At 43.5% G+C, this 18,537-nt stretch overlaps 1 protein-coding gene across 2 annotated transcripts in view; it reads right to left on the bottom strand.

Moving 5' to 3' along the window:
* LOC113574197 (teneurin-1-like) overlaps nt 1–18,537 on the bottom strand; it is a 138,287-nt gene that overhangs the window by 4,982 nt on the left and 114,768 nt on the right. For both annotated transcript variants that reach the window (XM_027004950.2, XM_035532295.1), the window contains exons 23-29: nt 15,452–15,606; nt 7,283–7,649; nt 5,167–5,680; nt 4,315–4,487; nt 2,842–3,077; nt 1,824–2,117; nt 818–1,205 (exon numbers count right to left, since the gene is read on the bottom strand). In XM_027004950.2, the coding sequence (XP_026860751.2) occupies nt 818–1,205; nt 1,824–2,117; nt 2,842–3,077; nt 4,315–4,487; nt 5,167–5,680; nt 7,283–7,649; nt 15,452–15,606 (2,127 nt within the window). The remainder of the gene's footprint in view (nt 1–817; nt 1,206–1,823; nt 2,118–2,841; nt 3,078–4,314; nt 4,488–5,166; nt 5,681–7,282; nt 7,650–15,451; nt 15,607–18,537) is intronic.

Genomic DNA, 18,537 nt, shown 5'->3' with positions numbered 1-18,537 from the left:
CATTGCCGCTTCCTCTCTGCTCCCCCATACTGCTTTATTGTTTGTCTTCATCTGCCCCTATGGCTTATTTCCGCCCACAATTAACATTTATCGCCGCTTTCAAAAGACCCATTTTGTTTGAGTGAAATGAAATCAGTTAAAAGGAAGGTTAAATCCAATTGGTTCGGAGGACAAAATGATAAACCAGTCGGCAGGGGTGCTGGGGCACGGAGATTAGCAGCACCTGACTGTGGGCAAGCTGTTGTGGGGCCGATTTATAGGATGGCAGACTGACTAGGGAACTCAAGGGAATTGTTTATCGATACTGCCAACCGCTGCTTTAGAGACCTACTGTTGTTCAGAAAAAGGACTCATCCAGACCCAATCAGGTTAGGTGGTCTAAGACAGCCAAAACATTTCTGCTGGAGTTACTAGAGATATGGACCCCTAATTTGTAATTACACAGGGGCTGTTTACTACAATTTGTTTTAATGAACGCATAAAATTAACAAAGATATTGAGAGTTGTAAACAAGGTCCTCTGAATAACAAGGTATATATTATGGACATATATTACAATAAAATCCAGTACCAGCATTAAAAAAAGGTCACAGACTTTGAAAAGCTAGTGAATTAGTACACCGTTTAAGCACTTACCAAACAGTAAGCACTGTAAAATTCCTCTCAGGAATGTTGTGTGGGATTACAGCTCATTAGTGTAAGCATATACATTTACAAAAACCTCAATCCTCAGCAGAATCTGCTCACTATCTACAAAAGATTGGAGCTTATAAAGATGTCAGAAACCACCATGCATTTGGCAAGACATGAGTGCTTACCTGTTTGCCTGTATCTGATGGTGCAGACGAAGCCCTCATGCATGAGGTGGATGGTCTTGATCATGCCCGAGGAGTCATCATAGGTGAAGGTAATCAGCGTGGTGTCGTAGATAATCTCAGAGAGGCGGGCCTGCTTGGTGTATTTGTAGAGCAGGCGGCGGCCCGTGCCCAGGTAGAGCGTCTGCAACAGGTTCCCATCGCGGGCGAAGTCCTGGACGACAGAGGCCCTGCTGTCTGGGGGGGTGTAAATGTTCCTGTAGTAGCCCACAGACAGCATGGACTGCAGGCTGTGCCGGACCATGCTGGGCATGGTCACAGCCAGGAGCCGGTCAGTCTGGTCATACTCGAAGGTGTATCTGCGCTGGCTATGTAACAGGAGCAGAATGGACTGTAGGCACATAAGAGAAGGACAGTGCATTCATTTTGGAAAGGCTGAGAAAAGCTTCGTGGCCTTGACTTCAAGAGAGAAAAACAAGTAAATCAAACACTGAGGTCAAAGTCAGACAAAAATGGCACACAGCTTAACAGAGAACAATTTTTACCTTTGAGAAAAGAGTGGTTTATCATGGTGAAATCTAAGTTTTGCTAACAAGTCAAAATTTTATGTGACTTAGCTGACAGAAAGGAAAATGAAAATACAACACTTTGGACAAAAGCTCCTGCTCTTTGGCTAGGTGTTGGGTACAAAGCTCCACACAATGGGCTTGTTTTGTCTTTATCAACCTTAGCAGACACAATAAAGCAAAAGTGTTGGTTTTTTTCTCTCATGATACATGCTTCAGCAGGCATTCAGCATTTATCAGAAAATCACTCTGAAACAACAACCACTCACTATGAATCATCCTGGACTGCTTATCAGGCGTAATACTTCTTTGCCATATAGCAAAAGGTCTGAGCATTTTTCCATTCCACATGGTTTCCTTACATGTGAAGCATTTGCAGAAACAGAACATGCTCATGTGAAACCTTCAATAATGACAAGAAGACAAAAATCGAACCAGGGCACCTTCTCCACGAATGAGTAGCTCCAGATCTTGCCGTTGACCCATGCTCTGGACACCATGCGCCCGTTGTCATACTCCAACTTTTCAGACCAGTTTCCACGTTGAATGTTGGTCACGAGTCCTGCAGCTGAGTAGGTGACATTCACCTCATTGTATTTGCTACTGGGTGACCACAAAATTGGCCATCCCAGCTGATCATAGAGAATCCTGAGGGTGAATTTGCGATGGTCATCATAAATCTTGCCCACACGTGTGGCCTGGTCAAAGTCTATGGACAGCAGATTTCTGTTATGAGCCTGATGGTGGACACAACAACAGGGTAAGGACAGGGTAAGGGACGTAGTGAGAAAGATCGCTTCTGGCCGGCTTTATGGACACGGATCAGGCCTAGTCTCGGCATAATGTCACCATTAATGGTGATCCTCCATTGAAAAGCCATCTCAAAAGATCAGACAGAATCTGTGTCCAGACACCAGCCAATAATCAATAAGAATTCAAAGTCTTCTAGTGGGATAAGCAATTATATATTTAAAAACTGAGGGATAAACAGGGGTAAAATGCAGTATAAATAAAATGAAAAAAAAACCAAAACAGATTTTTGGACCTATGCTTCTATATTCTAAAAGTCCAGCCAGTCATTATTTCCGTCAAACAGAAAAGGAACTAATTGGCATTTGGCACTTTGTCTTTTTCCCTTTCCTATAAATGGAACATGATCAATTTCAGACACCTGCGATATTCTTTATGATTTTGATAGCCAACATTACTGCACTGACTGTAATCTGATCTCAAACTGGTTGTTTCACTTATTATCTCATTAAACTAAATGCATCAAACCGAGGTGAATCGTCAAGCAGCTAGATGGCAAGGCATTAGTCACATTTCTCACACTTTTGTCGTTGAGTGCTGGTGTGGAGTTTTTTTGCAGCACATGCCAATGATAATGGCGGGGAGGACTGATGACCCCCAACACCCCCACCACTCCCCTACTTCTGGGGTCAGACGAGTGCTGGTGCATACCCGGAGCCGGCGCTCATAGGCTGTGTGGTTTCCCTTGGCCTGTTCACGCCGCTGCCGCCACTCAATCAGACTCGGGCTGTGTTCACTGGGCAGGGTGATGTTGCACCTGCTGATCGCCGGGTGGACTGCTCCAGCCGACATGTGTGGCTCAGCACCGAGGGTCACGTCCATCCCGCTGGCAAAGGTCACGTGGAAAGAGCCATCGGCACTCACACGGTATGTGTTCTGAGCATGGTCTGCAGAAGGAGTGGTTAACGTGTGAAAAACTGCATCTCGCCCCACTTCTGCATTCCTGGTGCATGCAGAAAATAAACAGGGCAAAAGCAACACTTCTGCCTCCTTTGTTTGTCTATGAGATAACGGTAGCTCTGTTGCCTCGGATTTCCTCTGCTTTTGTAGAGAAAACATTAACACAATGGCAGACATGAAAGACAGTACTGATAAACTGCCAACCAAATGTGAAAAACTGTTTCCTGTTCATGGCTGTTTTTATCATGAGGAGGGGTCTAACTGTTTCACACCTTTGAAAAATCTTCTCACAGCCTGAAATGCAGCTAACAAACATTGATCTGTGTCAATATGTTTATACTTTCATTTATACATAGTAATAAGTACAATAACTATTTATGTATCTATGCCCTTTTCAAACACACACACACACATTTTTCATGAGACTTTCATACCAAAGACAGAAGTTGGAAACTCCTCTCCCAAACCAACCTTCCTTTTAAAGGGCAAGTAATTGGACTCCGTAACCTTTGCCTGCACTGGTGATTTCCATGACGGCAGAAGAGCTAGAACAATCGGGGGCAGTCCGCAGCAGTTACGTCTGCGATGCAGGGCCAAGCATTAAACCTCACCATAGTCCTGCATTAACCTGGTGAGTCTGGAGAGGCTTTTCCAAGAAGTCCCATTAAACGCTCATGACGTGGGTCATTCTCCTAGTGGGCCCATTAAAACCACAGTGGCCTGTGTACCAGTGATCTGGAAACTGGTTCCCGTGGAAAGAAAGAACATACTGCGACCGTGAAAATACGAGAAGGAAATCGTGCCATTAAGACAGCAATGCAGTGCTCTTCCGCGTAACTGAAGCAGTATCCAGAGCAATGGGTTTTTAATTTGATTTCAGGCAGGGGAAGGTAGCAAGAGCACTGGTAAATGATTAATGACCATAAATAAGTGATTTTTCTAATAAGAAAGAAAAATCAGCAGACACATCTGAAATGTCTGCTCACAAATGTAAATTCAATTGCTTCTTTATGGAATGTACTGTTAGTGCATACTGTGGTACTACTGTTGCAGTGACCACACATAGTGTAGAACTGTCACAGACCACCGAGACAGGGATATATAAAGACATCAACACTAAACACAGCCCGCAGCCATGAGCAATCCAATCTAAGTCCGCGCAGAACACCTTGCAATACCCAGCGGGATGAAGCAACAGAACAGGCTTGTACCCGCAAAACGTACCTTGGCGGAAAGTGAAAATTATGTCAGAGGAGGAGAAGTTGGTGACCGTGACGAAGTTCTCCGAGTTGGAACCATCTACCTCCACCCGGACTGACTTCTCCATGTTGCCGTGGAAACTGCTGACTTCTCCAGTCGGGAAGGTGACATTGACGATGTGTCCTTCACTGTTGTACCTATTCAGACAGGATTCCTTTCTTACTTGGGGGGGTGGGGGGTGGGGTGGTAGTGAGGCACTGCAGCACAGATCTGATTTATCAGACACAAAAGGGCAAGTGAGACATTTTATCATGGACTCTGGACACTTGCTGAAGGGCCATTTTTAGGTAAGAGACATTATCTTCCTGAGCTGTGGGGCTCAATTACCTATGATCTCATTTAAGATCTATGCCAGATTTCTATCTAACTTTTTGGAGCACTGTCAGTAATAATTCAAGTAGTAGCTTGTCCTAGTTGTGCATATACACTTGCTAACAGTGGTGATGATGGTGGCTTCTGCCATTACAAAGAATCAGTAGAGTTGAAGAAACCACAAGATGGCACTGATAGTTCATCCCAGCACTTCACACCTCAGTACAAGGCAAGTCAAACTATTCTGAGAGTAGCAACAATCACAGGGGTGCTCTTCCCTAAATGGTAACAAAATGTATGCTTCATATGAAGACTCCAGTGACAAAACCCCTCGCATGCACTGGAAAAGCTGAAAAGAGGGTCAGTGATTTACACTGCACTCCACAGTGCAGTGCACAGTTTTAAGAGTATCACTTCTAAACAGCAGAGCTGTATCTGTCTGAGCAAAGGATTTATTATAAAAAAAAAATCCCACCACCAACAACAACAAAAATGCTGCCTTACTCATACACCGTAGTCCAACCATTCTCATCGCTCTTGGTTGCTAGGAGACCGCTGTTGCTGTGGTAAGTGAGCTGGGCAACGTCGTGGCCTTGCGCTGAGACCCTCTTGAGGACACGACTGCTGCTAACGGCGAGCCAGAGCACCTGCCCGCGGGGTGCCACCAGCCAGAGCGGCAGGCCTCCGGCGTCCCGCCGCACATGTACACCGCCCCCAGCATCGCGGCCCAGCACACCACTCAGCCGCCCGTCTGCCCCATAGCTGAAGTTGTACACGTGGTCCCCAGTAATCAGGTTCCTCGTGTTCAGGTGTGTGCCGTTGGGGCCGAACAGGTACAGCTCCTGGTCGGCTACTGAGGCTACCTCGTACAGGTCAGCGGCATTGGGCTGAGGCCGGTTTGGGCTCATAGCGCGGATGCGGATGTTGCCCAGGTCCGCGATGTAGAGCGTGCCGTTGGGCGCTACCACCAGTGCGGATGGCGCCTCCAGGCGGGCGTCACGTGCATAGCCTCCATCACCTGCAACGGCACCCCAAAGAAGACATTTGAGATTGGTAGCAGATGCTGCATTTGCCCCTCCATTCACCCCCCACCAAAATTCTTGCATGAGGCTTATAGTGCTTTTCTCTTTCCTTGCCTGCACTCCACAGAGCGAAGCCGATTATTAATTTATGGTCACCCTGATGAAAAAGAATTTTCATTTATCAAAACTCCTGCTCAGCGTGGGCACAGCTTCAACAGTGCTTAGTGGAGAGATGGGGCAAGATTTGATGGGCACGCGTGCACTGACAGCAGGCTGGAGGTTGCTGAGCTGATGGGGAGGAAGGGCATCCTCGAGAGGCTCCAGTGTGACGGACAGGACGCGCTTGTGCACAGAAGGGAAACGGCAGATGAAAGACTCTGAAAAGAGCAATCATCTGTTACCAGCGTGACATGATGGGAAATATGCAAAATACCCAGGGTGAAATAGTCACTGTTCCACCCTATTGGTTCAGAGAACATCCAATACACTTTTACCTTTTTTTTTTTTTTTTTTGCTAAACATTACCCTCCCTCCTTAATAATATAAATAAATAAGATAACTAAAAGAAAAAAAGGAAAGCACCTTGTAGTGAGAATTCACTGGTAAAGCTTACTATTTTACTAAATCTTACTATCTTTAATGCCATCTCATAAAGTAGTGAAGGTCAGCCAGTATTAGAATTTTTATACTAATTATACATTAAGTCCTTGACTCTTAGAACCTCTGAAGGGTCACTCGGGGGGGGGGGGGGGGGGGAAGAAACAAAAAAACCAAACAAAAAAAACCAAACAAAAAAAACCATTGTTGCAAATAGTATAAGCCATTAACAAACTGAAGCCTCAAAAGTGCTTGACACCGCAATCACATTAAAAATGTAAAGCAAAAGAATCATTTGGACCCCAGGGACTGGAGTGAATGCTAATGAATAATGCCATTACAAATGAATTTGCTCTCTTCACTGCAAATGAAGAAGGCAGTCCCCCCCACCTATATCTTAAAATATGACATCAAAAGCTCAAGAGTAAATCAAAACCAAAATTCAGAGAGATTTAAATTAGAAAGAAGCCATTGTCCTGACCATTATGCTCTGAAATATATTTTTTCAGCTTTTCAAAGGACACTTTCCATTATTTATGATTCCATCTTGAGAGACACCCATACATTTAGTGAATAATAAATTGAATGATTTTTTCCTTCCAAATGTGGGGTTCAGCCCTTCAGACGCAAGAAGTGGAAAGAAAAATATCAGCAATCTTCTTAAGCAGCAGGGGTGTTTGATAGGTTTGATATTTTAACCATATTTATTTTCCAATAAGTTTAAAAAGAAATTGTTCATAAATAAAATGACGCTCAAAGTATGTATCAAAACATTCCCAATCCTACTAGGATGGCTGTGAAGACATGGTAGTTTCAATTAAAAAAAGACTTAAAACAAATCTACTATGCTACTTTTGAGCAAAAAGGACTTGGGTCTTTTCTATTGTGCCACAAGACCATGAAAAATAAAGTTCTCCATTGGTGGGCGTAACCCTCAATCCACACTGAACCACCCACACTTTTAATCTGAATAGCGTGCTGCCGGCCAGCTCTTTACTCACCAGAGAAGCAGTCACAGTTGGGGTCGATCTTGCAATCGCAGTCAGTTGGTGCTCCAGCAACCACTGAGATCTCCCCATTGGTAGTGACCTGTTGGATGCGGTTGATCTTCCGCTCATCTGTCTCTGCGATGTACAATATGCCCTGGTGGGACACAGCGATGGCTTTTGCTGCCTCCAATGTGGAATGTACGGCTGACTTGCTGAGCAGGGAGTGGTCCAGGCCAGGCACTTGGCAGTGGATTGGCCGGCCTGCTACAATGCGCACCTCCAGGCTCTCTGACACCTGTAGCACGATGTTGTTGTCCAGGACATAGAGGGAGTTGTCCATGGGATTGATGGCCAAGTCTGTCGGCCACTCCAAGCGCACCTGCATGCAAGAGATGTGACCTGCTTTCACCATCTTATACTAAATGCACAGTATAGATTCAGACAGGAAGTGCCTTTTTCATTAAACAGCACATCAAGATTTGGGTTGCCAAGTTAGCAAAGCTGAAACGCAGTCGCTGCCCTTCCACGGTCGTAGGCAAAGGTCAGCCACTGAAGTCCAACCTTTCGGTTGTTTACCTGACAACGCAACATGCCATTGGCTTTCTTGCCCCTGCCCAAATGTCAAGTAATAACTGTCATCACCATTGGTTTAAATTGCAGCCCTGACTGATTTGAGCTGGGTACACACTGCAGCGAAGGGAGCAGCAGGTGCCCACGCACGTTCCACACACGTCTCCAACCCTCCCACAATGAAGACATGCCTCATGAAAGACCGACGAGCACCAGGGGTGAGTTAGTAAATAAATAGAACATGTCGAATTGCAACTGACAGGTTCAATTATTCCATCTGTCTGGAAGGGTGAGGAGCAGGGTTTTCTCGGTCAGAGTCCCGTTATAAATGGGGAATGATTCATCAGGATAAAATAAGAACCCCTCCAACCAATCATTACCCATGCCAAAGAGGAGTGTGTAAATTGCACTCGTGCAGATGGCTACTGATATATCCTGTGCGGCACTTCCGGGCTTGTCGAGGATTCGGAGCTTGCAGGGATTTGTGCGTCTTCCGCACTGTGGCAAATTCCCTGCTAATGCTATCCAGGCCCACGTGAGGCCGTCTGTGTCGACAAATAACCCTAATGTGAACAGACTTCCAGCACCAAGAAGACACTGATTCAACAGTATCCCCTTCTGTTGAGGTCCACATGGCTGAGTGCACAAATGACAGGAAGGAACATGTTGGATCATGTATCAGGACGTTTGTCTATGCTGTGGTGAGTGGAGGCAACTACAAAGTGTATGCTTGGTTGCCAGGATAAATAATAAACAGGAACCAATAAATCTCCCTAAACATGCATGGTGTAGAAGTGCCTGGGGGTGGGGGTGGGGGTGGGGTGTTTTCACCAGTAAAATGATTCCAAATAGATTTTTTAACACTTTGTGCAAGCACGGCTTCACTGAGAAGGATGTTTAGTTTGTTTTTTTGTTTTTTCCCTATTACCCCAATCCCATAATTCACAATAAGTAATTCACAAATTAGGTTGTCCTATAAAGTAACGCCAACTGTGCCACATGTACTAATTACACAAAAGCAGAAAACAGACCAACAATGAGAACAATGTGTTAATACAAAGAAAACACCGCAGTTATGTGTCTCACCCATTTAAGAATCAAGTTTGACACTACTTATCTAGAGAATCATCCACCCTGCTGCACATGGCTTGGTTAAAAGTTTCTTCCCAAACCTTGCATACCAGAAAATTTAGCCATGCAGTGTAGCTTCAGAGGAGATCCGAAAGTGCCCACGTGTGACTCCTTTGGTGCAAAGTGGAGAGAACCATTGTCTCTCATTCATTCATTATTCATGAAACACTGCCATCTTATAATGTCTCTGAAGGCTTTGATCTGATGGGTCAGCAATCAAACTTTAATAAAGCGAGAGGCCTTCCGTGCAATTTATACTGAAGCACTCGTTACCTCATCAAGCAGAAGGGGGGCGGGCAGTTAGGCACAGCAGAATAAACAAAGCAACAACAATGGTCCAACTTTCCAGACCAGAGGGAACGGCCAGATCCCTGTGCGCATAATGCCCCGCTAACCATCTGAAGAGGAAAGTGAAATTAGTATAGATTATGCTAATTGCAGTATGCATGTTGTAGGTGGGTCAGCATGGCTTAGAACAAGTGCTAATCAGAGGCTAACTGCCAGCAGCCTTTCCTCCTCCTGAACAATGTATGGAAACAGAGTCCGAGAACAGAGCTTGATGGCTGATTGGCCATGGAGGTCAAGGACGACATGTTGCATGTGCGTGTCTATCTGTTTTATTTCTGTGCACATGGCTTGCTGCTGGTGCATGTTTGGGACTGTATGCAGGTTCGTGGATGTATGTATCTATGATTATATATATGGAGATAACTATGATGTTCATATTACAAAGCTCTATAGTTCAGAAGAATTTTCCCCCCCCATGTATCTCTCCAAATTAAACTGTAAGTGGTAATGAAGTTCTGATAGAGTAACACCAACTATAGCCACAAGCTTGCCACAAGACTACACAGTCAGAAAAAAGTATATTACAGCATTTTGTTGTTTTTCCTCTAGCCTATTCACTGAGATGCTGAACTGTATGATATCAGCTAATATTTGTGAACATTAGTTTGAGATTTGTGTTGCTACTTCTGGTTTCAGACAAACTTTAACAAGGTCCCAAGTTTCAAAGTTATTCATTATTTCTTTAATATTTCTTATACAATATAAAATATTTTGCATGCACAGAGAGATAGGCCAAATAACACACTAAATTGTAGCACACTAAGAATATAAATATTAAAATCAAGTTAAAACTATAGCTTTTTGTGTAGGCTTCATACATTTACAGGTTATAAATCAATTGGTAAATGAATAGGTAAATGTGACAGTCCCAACTCCTTGGTAGCCTCTGTTAGACGGTGGTGGTATTGCACGTGGCTTTGTATTTGTTTCATTTCCTGTTACATATGCTCTCTGTTTTGTTTAATGGCCACACCCCTTCAGGTGATGCCTGTTTTGCCTCATTTGCTGCAGCACCTGAGTGTACTTATGTTATTATGGTCTTTCGTTTAAAAGCCCTTTTTGTGTGCATGACCATTTCAGTCATTGTTGCTGTTATGTTGACTTTCTTTAGTTCTGGTTAGTGCACTTTTATGTTGGGTTTCATTAGTTTAATTAAATTCTTCAGATAGAGACTTGAATTTGCTTCCTCCCTTTTTCCTGCATGTTCTATGCTTGTGAGAGTAAATAAATGAAATGAAAGGAAATAATGGATCATTTAATTATTTAAAATAAGCAAATAAAAATCTAAGTAGTCATAACCATTTCTGAAAAATAAAAACAGCTTATAGAAGAATAGTGATAAAGAATGTAAAATGAATTAACTGTAAACAAAAGAAGGTAATCCTACATAATTGGTGTTCCTTGTTGTAGAATTGAAGATTTTGTAGAAACATTATGCATATTATGATAAAAATAACAAAATAGTGACGAGTATAAAGGCAATTAGAAACTAATTAGAAATACATTTTCAGCAATGTTGTTTTTGTCAAAATATGTCTATAGTAGAAACCTAAAATTTACAGCCATGTCACCATCTCATAAATCTTTATCTGTCTTGTCTCCTTGTGGATTTGTGGATACTAAGGATGTAGACGCTCTATCCATTTAGCTCTAGGTGCAGGGGAGAAAACTTTGTTAGAGTGGTAAGACCAAAATTAAACTCACTTAATCTGACTGAAGTACATCTATACTATAGCCTTCACTGGAGACATCTCTGTAAAGATTTAAAATGGCAGAAGCTCCCTCAAGCGCCTCTGCACCAAAGCAAGATGATCATCTTTGCCTCTTGAAACTGTCAGGAAGAATCTTGTTTGTAGATCAAAAACAGGGAATTATTCCTTCTGTATTATCATCTTGACTGAATTTTTTCACCTATTCCCCACATCAGCAGCAGATCTGCTGGTAAACACCACATCTGTGTCACATGCTTCCGATGTTGAATCCTTTGGCAAAATATCCAGCATGCAAAACTAAACTTTAGCACATTGGCACAACTCAGTGAAAGAGCTCGCTAAGATTGTAAAGTTCAAACATATCAGCACATTCTACGCCATAAATACCATTGGTTATTTGCATACACATCACTCTAAAATCAGAGATTTGTGCATGCAGCGAAGAAGGTTACCTTCACATGAATTTCTTCTTGTGTTAATTTGCACATAAGGAAAATTGTTGTTATTTCAAATTTGTAGAAGCTGATACTGTCAGCCTGAATTTTAGACCTGAGCGTACTTCACAGTGAATGGTGCTCATTGCTTACTATCACTATTTCATTTATAACCTGATGTCACCTTTGTTCACAGCAGTACTTACTAGTACAAATACCATAGCCAACCTTCCACTAACATACTGAGTTTGCACATCATTTCCAACATCCAATGTAATTTATAGATTTAGTTCGTAATTACATCAAAAGTTATGTCTTTATATCATATACTGCCTGGCCAAAAAAAAGGTCACACACACTAATATTTTGTTGGACTGCATTTAGCTTTGAGTATGGATGCATTCGCTGTGGCATCATTTCCAAACGCTTCTGTAATGTCACAACATTTATTTCTGTCCAGAGTTGCATTAATTTTTCCCCAAGATCCTGTATTGATAATGGGAGATTTGGACTACTGCACAACATCTTCTCCAGCACATCCCAAAGATTCTCAATGGGGTTCAGCTTGGGACTCTGTGGTGGCCAAACCATGTGTGAAAATGATGTCTCATGCTCCCTGAACCACTCTTTCACAATTTGAGCCTGATGAATCTTGGCAATGTCATCTTGGAATATGCCCATGCCATCAGGGAAGAAAAAAATCTATTGCTGGAATAACCTGGTCATTCAGTATATTCAGGTAGTCAGCTGACCTCATTCTTTGGGCACATAATGTTGCAGAACCTAGACGTGACCAACTTCAGCAACCCCAGATCATAGCACTGCCCCCACAGGCTTGTAGGGTAGGCACTAGGCATGATGGGTGCATCACTTCAGCCACCTCTCTTCTTACCTTGATGTGCCCCATCACTCTGGAACAGGGCAAATCTGGATTCATCAGACCACATGACCTTCTTCCATTGCTTCCAATCTTTATGCTCCCTACCAATTGAAGCTGTTTTTGCCGGTTAGCCTCAATGAAAAGTGGTTTTCTTAAGGCTACACAGCTGTTTAGTCTCAATCCCTTGAGTTTCCTTTGCATTGTGTGTGTGGAAATGCTCTTACTTTCACTATTAAACATATCCCTGAGTTCTACTGTTGTTTTTCTATGATTTGATTTCACCACACGTTTAAGTGATCACCGATCACGATCAATCAAGATTTTTTTCCGACCACATTCCTTTCTTGAAGATGATTCTTCCCCACTGTCCTTCCACTTTTCAATAATGCACTGGACAGTTCTTAACCCGATTTTAGTAGTTTCAGCAATCTCCTTAGATGTTTTCTTTGCTTGATGCATGCCAATAATTTGACCTTTCTGAAACAGATTAACATCTTTTCCATGACCACAGGATGTGTCTTTCCACATGGTTGTTTAACAAATAAGAAGCTAATCACTGCATCAGTTAGGGTTAAATAACTTGTTGCCAACTGAAACATAATCACCCATGCAGTATTTATCCAATGGAAGGCTCTTACCTATTTGCTTAGTTAAATCCAGGTGATCCTTTTTTTTTGGCCAGGCAGTGTATATTGTTTGGTGCCAAAATATTTAAAAATAATTCCCTCCCTTTCAAATTTAATTAATTTTAAGTCATTAATATTACTTTCTTTAGTTGGAAATTGTAGTAACGCTTCTGATTTGATTGAATATTCGTAACACTAAGATTTGTTATTTTAAATTAATATACATGATTGTCAATTAAGGTTACAAATTTATAATTAAAAAAAAATAAGAATAAAATTAAAGCTAATTTTGTGAGACTGATTACTTTAGACTTTTTTATTAATATATCATTCTCAGACCTGGAACTTGCTGTCTTTCTTTCATAGAACCGAGAGCGACGTGCAGTCAGGGGCCGCGTGTCTCGCTGGGAAATGTGTCCGGTTGAGGCTGATCCCTCCCTCTGCCTGCCTCAATGTTCCCTAGACCACGCCCTTGCCTCAGGTGAAATATAATAAATTAGAATTTTGACAGAGCACAATTGTGGTGGAGGAAAGCCCTTTTCTCCTTTACCCCTTCCCACCTGCCCCTCCCCTGCAGGCTAGTAGTTTTTTTTTTCCAGCTGCGTCCTCAGTCAACCATCTCGGAGAAGTGCCTCAAGGAAAACAAGCCGTGGTCAGCGAGAGCCTTAACTCTTTGATGCCGACAAGAACAGGGCCTTCCACTGAGGCCAATTTTTCAAGAGAGAGAAGATGTCTTTTTTATGCCTTGGTCAACAGAAACTCATTACCACATCAGCTTACTTTCCCTGAGAGATAGAATGAGGGGGGAAGAGAGACAGAGAGAGAGAGAGAGAGAGAGAGAGAGAGAAAAAGAGAGGCCTATGTGAGATGAGGCAGGAAAAAAATAAATGAAGTTGCTGCAAGTGATGTTTGAAAAAGCTTGGCTTTCAGGGTAAGTCTCTGTCACTCGAAAGTGTGCTAATGGCTGCGATGAAATCACAGGCAGAGATGAAGGGCTGCTTCCTAGCCTCCAAAAATACAACAGCCGGCCGGGAGCTCTGTCGAAAGGTTGCCATGGTAATAAGCTTTCATGGGTGGGAAGGTGGGTCAGCAAGGCCCCACCCCCTGGGCGGGAGAAGAGCAGATGCAAATATGGGTCAGTGTGTTCCAGTAACAGGAGAGGGAGCACGTCTGCAGGCTCTCTCTCCACCAGCTCCCTCTGTGGAGGTTAGCGCATCTCAGCACTTCTGTGTCTGTGGGTGCTGCCTAATAGACATGCAGCTCAAGGCAAACTAACCATCATACGATAAGGCTGGGGTAATAGCTTTCCGGTCGAAGTGGGCAAGGCTCAGGTCACTCACTCTCTCTCTCTCTCTCTCTCTCTCTCTCTCTCACCTTCATTTTCCTAGTAGTGGAAGGAAGCTTGGAAGAGTGAGCATGTCATTGGACTGTGCTGACAACAACCAAGAGCACAGCTAGAGCAGGAAAAGGACCTTCCACACCACAAACACATCCCACTGCTGCCACTGTTGCCGAGCGACAAGACAATGGCTCGCCATTTTGCTGCGATCCAGTAACCTGAATGGTCTTGTACACAGCTGGGCTGATAGGGGATGGGAGTCTGCATCCTCCGCCATACAACTGAGCCATGAAGAGGGAGCAGCACTTGCCAGACTAGCCCCAGCCATTCCTCCCTCCCTGTGGACCTAAATGGAGCTGGGATTGAGCCAGGCTTGCTGGCTCCATCTTGGGTTCGTTTCAGCTGGGCCCATACAGGTGCCCCCCAGGGTGTATAGCCGCCTTTCGTCTTCCTAGAAGGCACGCTTCCCATTCTCTCGGAGCAAGTACAGTCCTAGGGCATTTTCTTTGAATTGTTTTCTGTTCTTTGATTCCAAAGTGTACACGTTATATTAGTCAGTAAAGTTTGTTGTAACACTGGCAGATTTGATCATTCCTCAAACACAACCTCCTGTGTATAAAGTGAATATATGGGTATGGGTCAGTTACTGTACTTTCTCATTTGCTATGAGATGTAATGTTCTTGTGGTCCCAGTTCCTTATATAAATCTTATTCAAACATAGCATAGCATTCAGGTTTAATCGTTATATGGATCCAAAAAAAGACCATTCCAGGAGTGGGATTAAAATGATCCCACAGTCTTTACTTGAGACACTACAAGATTATTAATTATATTTCTAATAAGATATAGAAACTCTTGCTGAACACCCAGCAAAATCAACCAATTACTGGAACAGACAGCACTGTGCCAACCTCTTGTAAGCCCATAATCACTAGAATCATCAGAATATATCACCACAGAATATAAATCAGAAACCTTATGCAAATTCTACTGTTGGAGTGAGTTATGATGTGTGGACAATCGCTGTTCCACTAAAACACACAACAGTCCTAAAATAACCCATGAAGCTAAGTGCACATAAAAAGCATGCATATGGAAGTGGAGGGCAGTGTGTGTCTAGTTCTATTAATGAGTGTGCACCTGTGTGATATCCATGCGGGCATCACAACTGAGCGGCTGAGTGGACATCAGACCATTGGAACCAATGATGGTTGTTAGCACCCCTCTCTCATTGATCTTCTGGATGGTGGTCCCATCCACAAAGTACACAAAGCCCCTCTTGTCCACCGCAATACCTGCAAAAATGAGAGAGACAGCAGGTTTGTGATTAGGGTGTTAGCATGTACATGTGAAACTGTGAAGAAGGGGCTTAATCCAATTCTGATAGACATCCTCAACCACTGTCATTTTTTAACAAACCCACAGCACCACAGAAATGTAATTATATTTCCTTTCCCAGGGAACACTAGAGGAATTCTAACAATGCAAAGGAGAGAAAATAAGTCATTCACAAGATTAGATTTGTTGTGTGGGCCTTGAAAACTTAGCCTGCAAGAGTAATTAGGACTGAAAAAGACAGGATGACTGTGCACACTGTGTCAGTTCGAACTGCTCGGTGAGAGCAGAGTGTGAGTAGTGGAAAGGTCAGGGTGTGTGATGAATCATCCGGATGTAGGACAGCCCCTTCAGGCCCTTTCACACAACCGCAGCTGAGCCATGCTCATGGTGAACTGGCCCGAGGAGACACCCCTGGTCTCCAATGACACAACGGAAAAATTAAGGCTACAGCATGAGGCTGGAGTGCGTTAGCCTGGCATGGGTTTGGTGCAAAAAGTGGCGGCGATCAGTGAGGCATGTGCTGCCCTATGATCTTGATGCCCGATGTTGCACATGGCCCAGGCAGAATGAGCCCAACGGCCAAACGAGCTCCCCTTGTTCTGCGCACTCGGTTCAGCTACTGTAAGAGGTGATGCAATCTGCAGACAGAAAGCCCAGCTGGCTGTGGTGGCATCCTATTCGTCATGCTGCTTTATGTAGGGGCATCTCGGGACCCCCTGCCCTCCCTCCCTCCCTCCCCCACACGCTTGGTGCTGAGCCCAAGCCTTTTGACTTTCCTGGCAGTAAGATTGTCCTCTCTCAGCATAGCTAATGAATTCCTCCACCCGTCAGCAGGCGACACAACAGGGTCAGCGCATCGCATCTGCGTGGCAAAGGTGAACCTGCCACCACTACCTCCTGGACCTTTCATCACGTGGCCGACACTGACAGATTACACGGTGGAGAGGGGCCAGGGCTACCACCCGCAGCTCTCCTCCCTCGCCCCTCGCTGTATCTCTGCTCCCCTACCTCCACCACCACCCCTCACTGCCAAGAGCCATGCACCCTCGCCTGTACGCAGTCACAAGAAGGCTGTTGCAGCTCCTAGAATCGTCCTCTGTTGTGCTTACAGATCGCCTTCTTACCTTCAGGGGGAGAGAAAATTGTGTGAGGGCCACACGCATCACTGGGCTGTATCCTCTGAAGCTTCTACGCTTAGATCATGAAGGGCTCCTACTCTCTTGGGCTGCACATGCTTTTTAGTAGAACGTGGGCCTAACAAGCTCCAATCATGTCGGTACTTTAAAAGCCATGAAGCAGTTCCAAGAGCTCTATCCTGCTCTGTCGAGAATTCTCGAGGACAAACAGAAACATCTCCAGACCCTCCCCGCATGTTAGCTAGCACTCGCTCGCACAGCACACTTCTTCTGTTTTGACACCTCTATATGGGCTCAGATGCTGATTTTATGGTGATAACATAAATTGACATTTAGCACATATTCAGTCAAATTTAGAGTTTGAAATGTCCCTTGGAAAAAAAAACAAAAAACTTAAAGTGCACCATTTATCTCAATAACTAAATTCCATTTTAAAATCACAGTGCCCTAGCTGCATTTTTTCAGCCATATTTTTTAATGACAACATCACAAAATATGCCTTGAGTAATGTGTGTTCCAGTCATCTGTCGCACCATGTGTTGTTTAAAAGCCTTTCTGCTTTTTGGGTCTGTTCCCACTGGGCACATTTCTCAATGCTAATAACTGCAGTGGATTCTGAGGAGGGGCTGAAAACTGTCATTGACAACTTCTCAAACAATTTTCGACTTGAAATTACCAAGGAAATGATGTTGGGTTGTGTTGATTGCTTTTTTTTCTCCCCTTTCTTTTCAATTTCGACACCAATTTCCTACATTTATAGCACTGTGCACACTAGCACTGAATTAACATGCAGCTGACTGTATTTTGTTCTTAGGACCTTCAGCCCATAACTTAAAAAAAAAAATCCTGTCATAATTTGTTTTCATGTTTCTGTTTGAAAACGAGTTTGCGATCTCCCCGAGAGCAGCATGTACTACAGATTTGGCTTTAATGTAATGGTCTCAAAGGGTCTGGGCAAATCTAAACCCAATTAGCAGAGGGAGAGAGGAACATTCAGAACATTGCCAATGTAACAAACAAAGCTACAAGTGCACTCTCTCTCTCTCTCTCTCTCTCCTCCCATATGACTACTTACCCTGCAAAAATAATAAACAAAGACTAGCAAATGCAGAAGCATAGAGAAAGAATGCTTTTTATAACTGTCTTAATTAATCTATGAAATATTCATGTTGTTTTAAGGTATTCATTAGGAATTCACAGAGGTGATCAGCAGTTGTTCAAACTGGCTGCAAAAAAATTACACACGAAAGACATACTTGTAATATATAGTTCATTCGACGGCCTAAACGTAGTTGGTAATGGTAAGGTTTTCTAAAAAACCTTCATGCTGTGCAAAGGAACGACGCAGCATATGCGTGCACGGTAACATGTTTTGAGAGCAACGGCATGAGCTGCTCATGAGATCAGGATGTTGTGGCTTTTCCCGCCTTCTCCGGGGGTGTGCTGCTGCTTCGTTCTGCTCGGCCTGAGGGAACACTCGCTCGTACAGCTCTGTGACAGGAAGCAGCAGCTCTTCACTGATAATGACGTCATAGTCCACAATGCCGGTGCCACTGAAGGATGTGTTTAAACTTTCAGGCATATGTGCAAGTTATGTAATGTAAGACCGCCGTAATTTTAGTACAAATGTCTTCCTTGATAGCAAAAATAAAAAAAAAATGTACTTTTACTTTTGTTGGACCTTTTTCCAGCAAAGATGCACACACACATGCATGTACACACATGCATGTAAACATACAGTTAATTTTGTTT

The sequence above is a fragment of the Electrophorus electricus genome, chromosome 12 (genome assembly GCF_013358815.1).
Source record: "Electrophorus electricus isolate fEleEle1 chromosome 12, fEleEle1.pri, whole genome shotgun sequence".
NCBI classification, from domain to species: Eukaryota; Metazoa; Chordata; class Actinopteri; order Gymnotiformes; family Gymnotidae; genus Electrophorus; species Electrophorus electricus.
This window is presented reverse-complemented; position numbering and strand designations above follow the sequence as displayed.